This window comes from Euwallacea fornicatus, chromosome 19, assembly GCF_040115645.1.
Source record: "Euwallacea fornicatus isolate EFF26 chromosome 19, ASM4011564v1, whole genome shotgun sequence".
NCBI classification, from domain to species: domain Eukaryota; kingdom Metazoa; phylum Arthropoda; class Insecta; order Coleoptera; family Curculionidae; genus Euwallacea; species Euwallacea fornicatus.
This window is the reverse complement of record NC_089559.1, coordinates 3133832-3146405: the sequence shown is the minus strand read 5'-3', so window position 1 is coordinate 3146405 and position 12574 is coordinate 3133832. Positions and strand designations below refer to the sequence as shown.

Below are 12574 nucleotides of genomic sequence, written 5' to 3'. Positions count from 1 at the left end.
TTGAGCTCTAATGTGTTACTCCTGTGGGCTGATCTTCAGGAGTAATTGAGAGTGCTCTATTAGTTTTTCTCTATTTCCTATAATTACCGAAATATAAACCTCAAAAATTGCTTGCCCTGTACATTTCATGTCCTTTTTTTAACGACTGCTCAAAATAAGCGAGAAAGATTCGTTTCAGTACAGTTTAGAATAGCTGTAAGGCATAAGCAAAAGTCAGTGTGTTTTATCACTGAGTGCCCTTCTTTTAAACCAAGAAGTTAGAAATTCTGGGGGAACTCATGAAGAAACAGCACTTACGCACCCACAGAAAGGAGTTTTGCAGTCACTCTGCTCAAAACTGGATAATTTTTTTATTTATTTGATCCCATTGTAAACTTTAATTCGAACTTCAACTCTAAATTTCATTTTTTACTTTTTGCTCCTCTCAACTGTCCGGGGTTGTAGACCCCGGTGTGGCCACCGCAAAACACCCTCTCCTTCACATGTAGTTTGATAGTACTAAGTAGTTATTTTATTATAAAGACTACTCTGCGTACCGCACTCTCGACCCGAATCGAGACCCTAACAGGGATCCTAGTGGGTACCGGGACCCGAACTCTCGAAACAATAATCGAGACGAGGTTCATAACGATTGAACCAAGGATCAGTGTTACCGAAACGATTGAGACTGACTGATTAGGGGCCAACACTATGTCAATAATCGAACATTCCCTAGGGTTTTGAACGGTTATTTTGAAAGCTTAGTGTAGAACAGGTACATTCGATCCTATAATAGGTCGAACGTCACTGGTTACTGCTATAACTGAAATTATCAAAATAGAGACTACAACGACAGAAATGAGGCTAACCCGAGCCCTTGCACGGACTACAACAATAACAGAGACCCCAATAACCGTGACCCTAACAATCGTCATTTCAATAGGGACAACAGAGACTTCAGAAATAGAGACAACCGGGATCGTGTATTAGTATCGTGAACGCTCTAGAGGCCCTGATTCTAACCGAGGCTATATAGCTCTAGGGTCCCAAATTGCAGGGACGGCAATAGGGATCTCTACATCGATATGGACAACAGGGACCCGCACAATAGGGACCTGAACGATCGTGATTGCCCTTCTCCTAGGGATTACAATAGGGACAATCAGGGAAGGACTTATGGCAGAAAATAAATCTTCTATTGAATTATCTCTTTCTTTCAATGCTACTTATCAAAGTTGTCCTAGCCTTCTTTTTTTATTTAAACCTGAAGTGTTGAAAATCTTCTCGTTCACTTCCATGTCTGCAGTTTATCTATTTTCATTCTCCTTTGGATAATCATTTTATCTATGGTATCTTTCCAAAGTGCTCAAGTTCAGACAAGAGTCTCACGATTGCACTTTTATCCAGAGACTCTTGGGAGTTCAGAATCTCTTCCGATGTTTTTCCCTGCAAATTCTGCTGATTTCGCGATTATCTAGTTCTTCACATCAACTGTACGGCATGTATTCTGCTACACCTAAGCCCAGCTGCCCACTTGATTCTACGCCACTGATGAAGATATGAGTTTTCTAATGCGGGCAGAAGATTGGTAGCAAAAACAACCACCAAAATGTTAGTAACGAAGTTCTAATCAATATTAATTTATTAGCCTCGAAGCTATTTAAATAATTAAATTTTATCGAAGCAGTTTTCGGGATATTGAGAAATATGGCTTCATGAGCTCCATTTTCAAGGGGCCTAGCGTCCTCAAGAGACACTCATGGACAATACTTGTAGGGGTTTGCTTGTAGTGTTCTTAATTTGCATACTATTTCTCTGCTATTAGTTTTTGTACTGTGGTGCGGCTGAATTATATGGTGAGCGTCCGCGTTTCCGCTATTGATTTAAATGAAAAGATAGACACGATTTTCGGAATAAAATTATTGCTGTCTTACCTGCTCCACCCAGAGATTGGTAGTCATTATCTGGTTTTTCAGGTTCTGAAACAAAAACTTTAATGAGCAAAAAGGAACAATTCACTTATCGATGTTTATTAGATGAAAACAACAAGACTCCCTCGAGCAACGCATCTCAGTAATAGGGTCAAATACTCAAATAAACTTGGAAACTTCGAGCAGCAGGCTTTCAACGACCCTCGTCCTCTTGGAACTGTTGGAAATTGTAATCAACACATTTAGACTAAAATTCGCGAGTTTCTATACTCTTACACGTCACGTGCACATTAGATTTCAACGACAGACTGATTTGGAAATGAGCTTCTTACGAAACAATCTCCAGAAAATTCATTTTCCCTCAAACCTAAAATTGCCTCGATGACTGAAATTGAATTCTGAAGTAATAAACTCTATTTTGGGGCTGATGTGTTCTGCCACTGGAAATTTTGCTCTATTCTGGTTAAAGCCTCAAAACTAATTTAAAGTATCCGCATCTCAGAAATGAAGGGGAAATTAAAGTTCATCTGTGAACAATGTGTTTATTTCGGAGTGAATAACCCGCCTCTAACAGGCTGAGCCTATTGTCCTGATTTATGGAGGAGTAGTGTATTAACGGCATTAACCAGCTGAGAGTCGGATATTTCTGATGTTTATACATGAGTAGCTTGCGATGGGGTAAATCTAGTGTATAGCGATAACGTCGGGAACAGGTTAATTAAATGGCTAATCATGTATCCATTAGACTGCTAATTAGAGCTTTAAAAGTAAGGTAAAAATTCATTTTTTAAATTAAATTTTTAGAAATATTGGGGCGATACGCCTATGGTTTTTACCTATGAAGTTCTGATGTCATGAATGCGGGGTGTTTCAGAACTATGATGTTAAACTTTTAGGGATTGTTTAGTGCAGCAATAGAAGATATCTGAGTATAAGAACCCGTGTCCGCAAATGTCTCCCTAAGGCGCTATGACTTTATGATGCTTTAAAACAACTGAGGGAAAAAATGTTTTTATAAAGTTTTAGTATATTTCACTTCAATTTATTTACATAAAATAACGCTACAGTCATTGTTCAACATGTGCTCTTCGAACTTCACTGCATCTGTTTAAACGACGTGTAGGGTTTTCGTGAACTTGACTAAAAATTTAATAATAGTTTTGAGCGACTTCAAATGTCACAGTTATTCGTGCAGTCAGATCTTGCTCTGTTTCAACTGACATTTCGCAAACTAGAGAGTTTACATATCATCATAGAAATAAATTGAAAGGCGTTAGATCGGGTGACCTAGGAGGCCACGGAACGGGGCCACCTCTGCCGATCCAGTGTTGTTCGAACTGACGATCCAAATGCTGTCTGGCTGGAACAGAAAAATATACAGGCGTATCATCATGTTGCAGCCACATTTGCTGCTGAACGTTTAATGAGCCGTTTAATGTTCCGGCAGGACGTCTGGTGAAAACGCTGGTAGGAAGGCCCCGTCAAACGACTTTGCAGCAGATATTGCCTAACCAAATGGTCAGCAGCAATGTTGACCAATAGGTTAACAAATCAACAATGCTGATGACTCCCTGAAAATATCGCATGTGGATTTTATTCGGCTATTCCTACTGTTGAATATGCCATCTCGCGTGAAACTGGTTTCATCTGACCATAAAATAAAATGTAAAAAATTGGGTTGCTCGATTCTCTGATGAAGCACCCACTGGTACAACTGAACTCTTGTTTGGTAATGGGCTGGAGTCAAACCCTGGACTTTTTTAAAATGGTATGGACAAAGTAGTTGCTCATACAATACCCGACAAATACAATCGTTAGTTGCACCCATACCCTGTGCAACTTGTCGAGTGCCAGTCGAAGGTTCATCTGCAACTCGATAAAGGACCCCTTTCTCAAATGGGACCATTCATCTTGCACCAGTCATGGGGTCTCATAATCAGATGTCTTCTATTGTTGCACGAACAATCACTAGAAGTTCTGAAACGCCCTTTATAATAGGACTGGCATCTCCAAAATAAGTCACTTTAAATATTTCAAATTATTCTTGAACATGTCACAACATCCTGAAAATGTCTTAAATATTTCGATATATAGGGTGAGTCGGGAGGATCGTGCCAAACTTCAGGAGCGTGTTGTACATGAAAAATAAATGTAAAAAAAACTCAAATGTTGTTATCCGATTTTCGTTTGTTCACAAGTTATAGCGTAAATAAAATTTTTTAACTAGGATTCTATTTACCATAAACGTACCTTTCCTGGACGTTAGATTGGTCGTGGTGGCCCTATTAGTTGGCCTCCAAGGTCTCCAGACCTCGCACCACTAGACTATTGTTTGTGGGGTTGGTTTAAAACTGAAGTGTACAGAGTAAAAGTGGACACTCAAGATGCACTAATTCAACGCATTAGAAATGCTGCAGCTGCTATTAGAGAAAGACATGAAACATTCAGGAGCGCAACGAATGCTCTTCATAGACGAAGTCGAAAATGTTTAGAAGTTAATGGCAATATTTTTGAACATTTACTATGATATCCAAACGTTAATTTATGGAATTTCTTATGAAATTTATAAATTTTTTTAATGTTATGTTTTAATTTTATTTACGCTATAACTTGTAAACAAACGAAAATCGGATAACAACATTTGAGTTTTTTTACATTTATTTTTCATGTACAACACGCCCCTGAAGTTTGGCACGATCCTCCCGACTCACCCTGTATAAGTATGGTGCACCTAGGATTTCCAAATAACAAAAGCGCCTTAATTTTTGGAATTAATTTGAGATTTAGAACAAGCTCCCATGAAAACAACCAGAATCGGACATATTATTTTTAAAGCGTTTGATTCTTAATTTAATGTTTGGAAATATCGATGTGATATGCCCATAGCTCCCAGGCCAAAAAATCGTCTAAAAAACATCTCTGTTTATAATAACGTAAAACTTTCTCAAGTGGTTGAGAAACATGAATATGATACGCCTATGGTTGTAAGACAAGAAAAGCGTTAATTTCTGTGGAATTAACAGAAATTTCGGAATAACGTTTATAACAGTATTAAGAGTCGGAACACATCCTTGGTAAATTTTTAATTATATTTAAGCAACAAAAGCAGTAATTTTCTTAAGTTAAGGGATATTTAGAATGAGTGCTCTCGGCAGTATCCAGGACCGGAACCTATTCTTCAGAACAGAAATATTTCGAAAATTTTTACAAAAATCCATGTGATGCGTATATGATTTGCGAGCTATATAATAGCCGTTTTAAGCTTATTATCATTTGTCTATCTTTTGCCTTCCTTTAATTGTCCTTAAAGAGTGTCAGGAGTACTAGACTAAATGTTTTGAAATATAGTGGGTACGCCAATGGTTTCATATAAACAAGATAGTGTCTTTGGTTAAAAAAGGTGCTGGAAGTATAATTTCATCTAATTACGAATGGCGAAACTCGTTTTTTCCCCGGTTTTTGAAATATCGGTTTGGTACCCCTATGGGTCTTGTATGCGCATTGCTATAGGTGGAGCATGTTTCTCTTAGGTGAAAAATCTTACAAAGACCAATCAGTCAAGGTCAAGGTAACTCGTAAATTTGCCAGATATTATGAATTATCAGTGTTGTAGGAGAATCTTTTTTTCCATGACCTGGTTTTTTTCTTCGTGAACACGACCAACGAAATTTTTTGTTACCAGATTTCTATAAAAAATATTTTCGATCAAAACGTCTATTTGACTTAGCTCGTTTTTATTGTGCATTATGATTGGCCTAAAATAAGGGCGATCATCAAACAAAACTGCAAACGTAAGGCGTTGATTGGTTAGTCGGCGCTCAAATCGCCAATCAAAATATTTACCATAAAACATCTGACTAACGGATGAATTCATCCCAGAGTTGCCTCTGATATTTTAATGCTTATTTGAGATTTTTTAGGGATTTATCTCTATGTGGGAGTCGTCGGAGACACTTTGCATGTAAAAATGTAAACTTTGCATTTATAAATGTTTACCCTATGTCTCACCACATTCAAATATCGATTCTAGCCAGTCCAAACCATTAAAGAATGTAATTATTCTTAGGAAAAGTAATTGCGTCCAAAACAGAAATAAACCAGAACTACTATTATTAGGGAAAAGGCGCTTTTCTTACTTCACTGCTTACCTATAAAATCCACGTTGCTTGGATGATTTATGGCGCCTGGATAAGATATGGAAGTGAACGGAGTGGTGTAATTATTAAAACAGACAGCCGTTCATAATTTATTTAAATTACGGATGTCGTGATTTATGCAAGGTCGTGTTTACGGACGGGTTTATGCTTGTGACTTTCATGTTGAAGCGTGATTTTTACGAGTTTCGACAACATTTCTCAGGGCATTTGTTATTGGTAGGGACCATAAAAGTGTTAAATTCGGCTTACATAATCCTTTGGAACCGATAAAACAACTTGGCAAAGTCGCCTGGAAGGTTGGTTTCGTGAGGAATTTCCGGCTATTTTGGCCTCTTGGTCCTAAAGCTGGATTTTGGTTGAGACCAAAAACAGCACTGATTTCGTGAATCCCAAATTGAACCATTTCATTAAAGCAATCCCTGAATGATAACAATATCTTGCTTCATTCAAAAGAATTACCTGCTGCCCTAAGGCAAACCTCCATTTATTAATCCAGGGAAAATTTCAATTCCAGGCCTGTGCGGGGCAATCCTCCACATTAATACAGGGACTCGGAACTCGTTCAATTTTACATTTCAAAGCGGTTAAGTACTTATATTTGCTAAATTATGGAAGATTAGATTTCATTATTTTCCATCGTTTCGAAAGCCAGGGAATCTCGCTACTGCTTTAGAGCCGTTTTGTCATTTCGTTCTGAATATAATCGCTGGAAAAGGGGCCGTGTTTTCTGTCATTTATCTCGTATAAGTGAGCTATTAGACTGTATGTTTTCGTTTTAAAAGATGCCAGATGACGTGCATCAATCGTCGAAATGCGTTGGAAGTAGTTAATTGCCATTTCTATCCACTTCGCGAAATACGGTGGAACTTAAATTAAAAAGGTAGAGAACAATTAGAAAAATGCTTTGTATTTGCAACCGTGAAATGGTCCACTAAACCGGACTTGGAGATGTAAAGACCGAATGGCCCCATATAATAGCACTAGAGGTTTGATGTCTCTTTTTATAGCAGCACTTGTCCCGTCAGTTTCCCAGTCGTAACTGCTGAGTAATGCATTTTCTAGGCCCCACGGAATACTGGTTTAGCTGCCTACAAAACATCAGATAGTTATGAGTAATGACATAAAATGCCTTATTTTTCAGAGAAGTTTCATGATTAGAAAAACCGCATAAAAGCTCACAACCCTGACATGCTTATGTGAGGGCAATTATCAGATGCTCTGTTAATTGTATTAACTTTAATGTTCAAAATTACTAAAAGTTAAGCGGAATAGTTTATGAGAGCTATAAATTCGTTTCATTATGCTGTCTGGCAGTGCTGAATATTGCAAGCTTTAAAAATCAAGGTTAAAGCCCTTAACACGGTTTGCTGGAAATTTAAAGTTAATTTATGTTTTTATATGGGTAGATGAATTAAATTGCTCTAAAGGGGGTTAACGGGGGCTCTAAAGGGGATTAAAACTGTTTAATTATGAAGAGAGCGGATTTATTATTTGAGTATTATGCAGGAATTGCTATGAGAGCATCAGATCTGTGAAAATGCGAGCAAGAGTTCATAAAATGGCGCACTTGTGGTCTCCTTGATGCGTGAAACATCAAAATGAATTAAATGCCCCTACAGCCATCTCTATCGATTTTTCAATTATTTGGTAAAATACGTAAGAAAACAAAGAAATTCCATTAAAACAGTTTTTTTATTTACCTGGTCAAAATCTGCTTTTTCCACATGAAATACCCTGTATATTACTTCATTTTCAAATTTTCCAAATTAATTGCATTACATCTCCTTTGATGTCTCTTCAATATTCCCCGTCTCCCAATTCTTCTAAGGCAAGAGGTAAAGAGGGCGATATACGGATTCAGCTAAGTGGCGTTAAAAAATTCAGTCCTTCATCATACAGACTCTACGAAGCTCATTGGGTTCAACACCATAAAATTCTAAATATGGTCTATAAGCTTATGACTACAAAACACTTAGAGAACAGACTCTATGTAGACCTGATTCCTCCCATAGAGTAATGGAGTGTGTCCTCTCGGGGAAAAGTAGAGCGCTTCTCCTTAGGGAGGAGCGAAATGTCTCTTCCCAGGGAGCAGCTATTCAATAATAATTTAAGTTCAGTTTAGGAGCATAAAACCATGATTAAGTGATTCTGTTTAAGTATTCTCTGAAATTTGAGGCTCGCATAACTAGTCAAAGTTAACCTTCAGTTGGCCTTACTTAAGGTTAACCTAAACTCTAAAGAGTAATAGAAGGTCATCGTACAGGGTGGCCTGTTTGTTTGTAGAACGATTTTAATCACATATTCTACGCATAAAAATAATATTAATCTTCTATATAAACTATATTCGAGAATTTCTTTGTTAAGAAAATAGAGAGTGTTGAAGTTTTATATATTTTTTTATTTATATTTTATAATTTCTGACGTTTTTGAGATATTTGGCTTAAATATTGAGCGTAAGTTACTGTTTAGAGTCAACATGATTAGATAATACTAAATTATCGTGGAAACCTAGAGGGTGATATTTTTTAGGGATTATAACCTACTTTATGGAACAAAATTTTTTTAAGGTGGACCGCATAAAATTTTATTTTTGAAATATAAAATTTCTGTTAAATTTAGAATCTTTTATATACTTTAACCATTTTAAATACCTGTTATCAATTTTCAGTTATTTGCAAAATGGTGAGGCATGTTACTTTTTCCATCGAGTAGGTCTGGTGGATTTATGCCATTCTACTGACGTCGCATTTTCCGACATACTACTATGATGTGAATTAAGAATTTAATTATTGACGATCTAAGAGTAAAGCGGATTTGCAACAGAAAAAAATAAAAAATTATAGTAGACAAGAGGACAAAAGTAACTTCGAATATAAAACAAATTGAACAACGATGATTTATTTGATAACAAAATAATTTAAATAAATATCAAATAATTATTATTACAAATATTAATCGAAACGATCACCATTAATTTTCTCCACAAAAAAAAAACAGAACGTAGCCGTAAAGACCGCCGAACATCTCTCAAATTCTGAACTGTAGTTCAAAGAGCAGAATTTTTAAGTTACCTTATAAGTTCTTTTTAAGAGTTTACAAAATTAAACTACACATTTGCCTTTATAAACTCCTAAACATAAAAATCTAGATGTGCTAGATCGAGCGATTGAGGAGGCCGAGCAACTGGTCATACCCACCTCTGAATAGTGAATAGTTCGCATTTATCCAGTTGCTCATCAACAGGGAATAATGTGAAAGTCCTCTGCCAAATTATGCTATTGACTTAGGGTGAGAATGTGACCTAATATCTCAACTCAACAAAAACTTTAGGAGCTATAAAAGATGAATCGTAAAAAATGTAATACCTCAAAACTCAATATTTATTTAACGAAGCATTTTTCGAATATTGTTAATATACCAAACCGATATTATTTCGATGCGTAAAATACGTGATTAAAATCCTGCTACAAAAAATCCATCCACCCTGTATAAGTTAAATTAAAAGCTCTCTTTGAAAGGTTTTTAAAGGCTAATCTAGTCCCTCGTAACTAGAAGCTCCATGATTAAAGTTAATCATCAGTTAAAAGTAACTAAAAACGTACTAAACGCCCCTAAAAGATGACTTAATTGGATTCTAATTTAATCTAGAAACTTTAGTTCAGTTTCCTTTAAGTCAACTCAACAGTGTTGCCAAGTTCTTTGAACAAAGTTTGACCCCCTTGGAACAATCCCCAACAGCTTTTATTCATCGTTAATCCCCATTATTCAGGTCCCGGTTTATTATCATTCGGATAATACTGCTTAAGACTATACGTTCAAAATTCGTGAGAACAAATTCGGTCATTAAAACATGTTTAATGCCTAAAAAGATATGGAAATGCCACATTAAGAGTGTAAAATATGAATTTGGGTCATTCTAGAAGGTAATGAGACAAAGTCCCGCTTGAATTACGTTTTATTCCAGGAAATTAAATACAGAATTTCATCTAATTTTAATAGAAACGTCAGTTGTTTTTATGTGCGTGTCATAAAACGGTTGAATTCGAGGCACTTATTAGTGCATAAGTTTAATTAAAATTCCATCGATGCTCAAATCCGATGGAAAACCATTTAAAACTTTACTGGCCAGGCATATTATTCTTTTAAGATCCAATTTGAAAGCACTTTGTTAAGCATCTAATTGTGCGCTCATCTATAAAATTACTTTGCTCCATACGTCTACAAAGCATCTCTATTTGATCCCAACAAACTCCATCAATCATCGCGTTTAAGTATATTTTATGCTCGTAATGCCAAGATTTTTGCGGGACTCTTTTATCTAGACAATAAAGGAGCACACAAGAACAATACCAGCCCGATAATACCTTGTTCAAACAAGCACGAGAACTGCCTTATTCGGCGCCGCTCAATTGAAAATTGCCTCTCCAGTGAACTATCGATTTTGGACTGCATCCCAAGGTGTCACTCTCCGAGGATCCTCAAACAGGAAAGGAAATTTTATTTTCGCGTCGTTCTTCATCATCGATCCTTGTCACTGTAACCTACGATATCGATGATAGGCCAGTAAATAAACAAAAAAAATCACACTCCTATGATTTTATATCACTTCGGAGTGTGCAGGTAGCAGCGAGAAGTTATGAGCACTGCACCGAAGAGCCATCTATGCGTCGATAGGAAACTAGTTGCTTTTAGGTTATCGTACTCTGCGTATCCCCCCGGAGGAAACGCGTGATGATTTTGTTATTGGCCCGAGTGATTTCGTAAAATGGTTATTGCTGATTATCTAATGGTCATTTTGCTACACCTGACGGGACTGATCTGACTAGAAAAAACGACGAATACCGTGCTATCCCGCCCAACGTTCTCTGATTTCAATGCGATAGTGACCACTTGTGGTGAGTGACCGACAGGATTTTAAACAAAAATTGGCCCTCCAGGCCAATTCAAAAGATTTGCAAATGGCTGCTAAGTTGGTGGAGCGATTTCTCGGAGAGCCAGTGGTCGCTCATTCAAGCGTAGCCAAAGACTGAACTTTGCTTTAATCTGCGACGCCGGCAATTACTTCGCTCTGAGTAACTATTAATTCTCTTCATTGAAATCTAGAACTTATTCTAGGTGGTTCTAATTATTCAGTATTAAAGGCAAGAATTCCGTTAAAAAACAACGCTATGTAAATGCAAAAAAACACGTTATTTGCAAGATAAAATTACGGCAATGATAATTAAGCCATGTTCTTAACGCGGTGCTTCCCACAACGACCTTAATTTATAATTTACACGTTAATGAGTTATCTGTACCTCCCCTAAGTGCAGAGTTCTTTTTAATGACCGTAATTATTTTCAGAACGCAGATCCACCTCTAGTTTGGTTTTCTGTCGAATTATAATATAGATAACAGGTAGAAATTGAGTTCAATCAGACAGGTTTAGGGAGATATTTTCCATGTTCAAGTTCTGCATCTATTCCTAAAATGTATGAACATTCTTATTGGCATGAACATCCTTATTCGTCTGAACATCCTTATTCGCCTGAATATTCTTATTGGCAGTCCATGGACAGTATTTTCTCCTGGTCAATCAAGTCTGTTTTCCTCTAGATTGCTGAACGACCCCTATCCGAAGTATGGTTTTCTCAATAAATTCTGAAAAATTCTCATTTGGCAGGAAGCAGGAATCCCATTCAGTCCTATAGCATGCCCAGTAAAGTGCTGAGCACCCTCAACTCTTCTAGAAGGCCTGTTTTCCACTAATAACCCACCAATGGGCCCCTTTCGAGGTTGTACCGTTTCTCGAAATAGATACCTCAACATCTTTCCTTTATTGAAGAGTACTATTATTTTCTTAGTATTATAACACTCTGACCTTGCTGGTCGCCTTAAGAGAGTCTCCAATATCTTCGGGAAGACTTGTTTTCCCTAGAACTTCGATGAACGGAAGTCAACCCATTAGCGCCCAAATTTTTTATCGGCAAAAAATTTCCTGATTTCTTCATGTATAATTGTTTTAGTATCATGCTGTATATCCGTCTTGGAATTTCACAATTTTTCTTAACAGTTTTTTCGATAAAAGGTAATTTATACAAGGCGTTCGGAAGTAAGGCGACCAACACTCGACTAATGATTCTACATCAAAAATGAGTGTGACAAGTTCCTATAATACTTTTTCGCAAACTCAAAAATAACGAATCTACAGGCCGTTAAAATTAGGTTAATTTTTTTTAATAACCTTTTTGTTGGTTGCTCGATTTTTTTAAAATTTGGTACAATTATTACTTATGATTTTTTGTATTATTGGTCAAAAGTTAACATTTATCTCTTAAGGGGTTGAACTCACCCTTTTCATCTACTTAATAATCTGTAACTCATTATTTTTTTGCTTTTGCCGTGTACTACCACAAAAAATAAAAAAGCACTCGAAAATGTGTAAAAAAGCTTTTTTTGTTTCATCTTTCTAAAATGGCAATTTTCGAGAAAATCTACTTTTAAAATTCCCTTGCACGATTATTATTA

The 12574-nt window shown here is 36.6% G+C and overlaps 1 protein-coding gene across 4 annotated transcripts in view; it reads right to left on the bottom strand.

Annotated features, from left to right (window-relative positions):
- Positions 1 to 12574, bottom strand: part of LOC136345282 (acetylcholine receptor subunit alpha-like) — a 156100-nt gene that overhangs the window by 95292 nt on the left and 48234 nt on the right. For all 4 annotated transcript variants that reach the window (XR_010733117.1, XR_010733118.1, XM_066293418.1 and 1 more), the window contains exon 2: positions 1914 to 1958. Coding sequence is in view for 2 of the 4 variants with exons in the window: in XM_066293418.1 (XP_066149515.1) it covers positions 1914 to 1958 (45 nt within the window). In the remaining 2 variants the exon portion in view is untranslated. The remainder of the gene's footprint in view (positions 1 to 1913; positions 1959 to 12574) is intronic.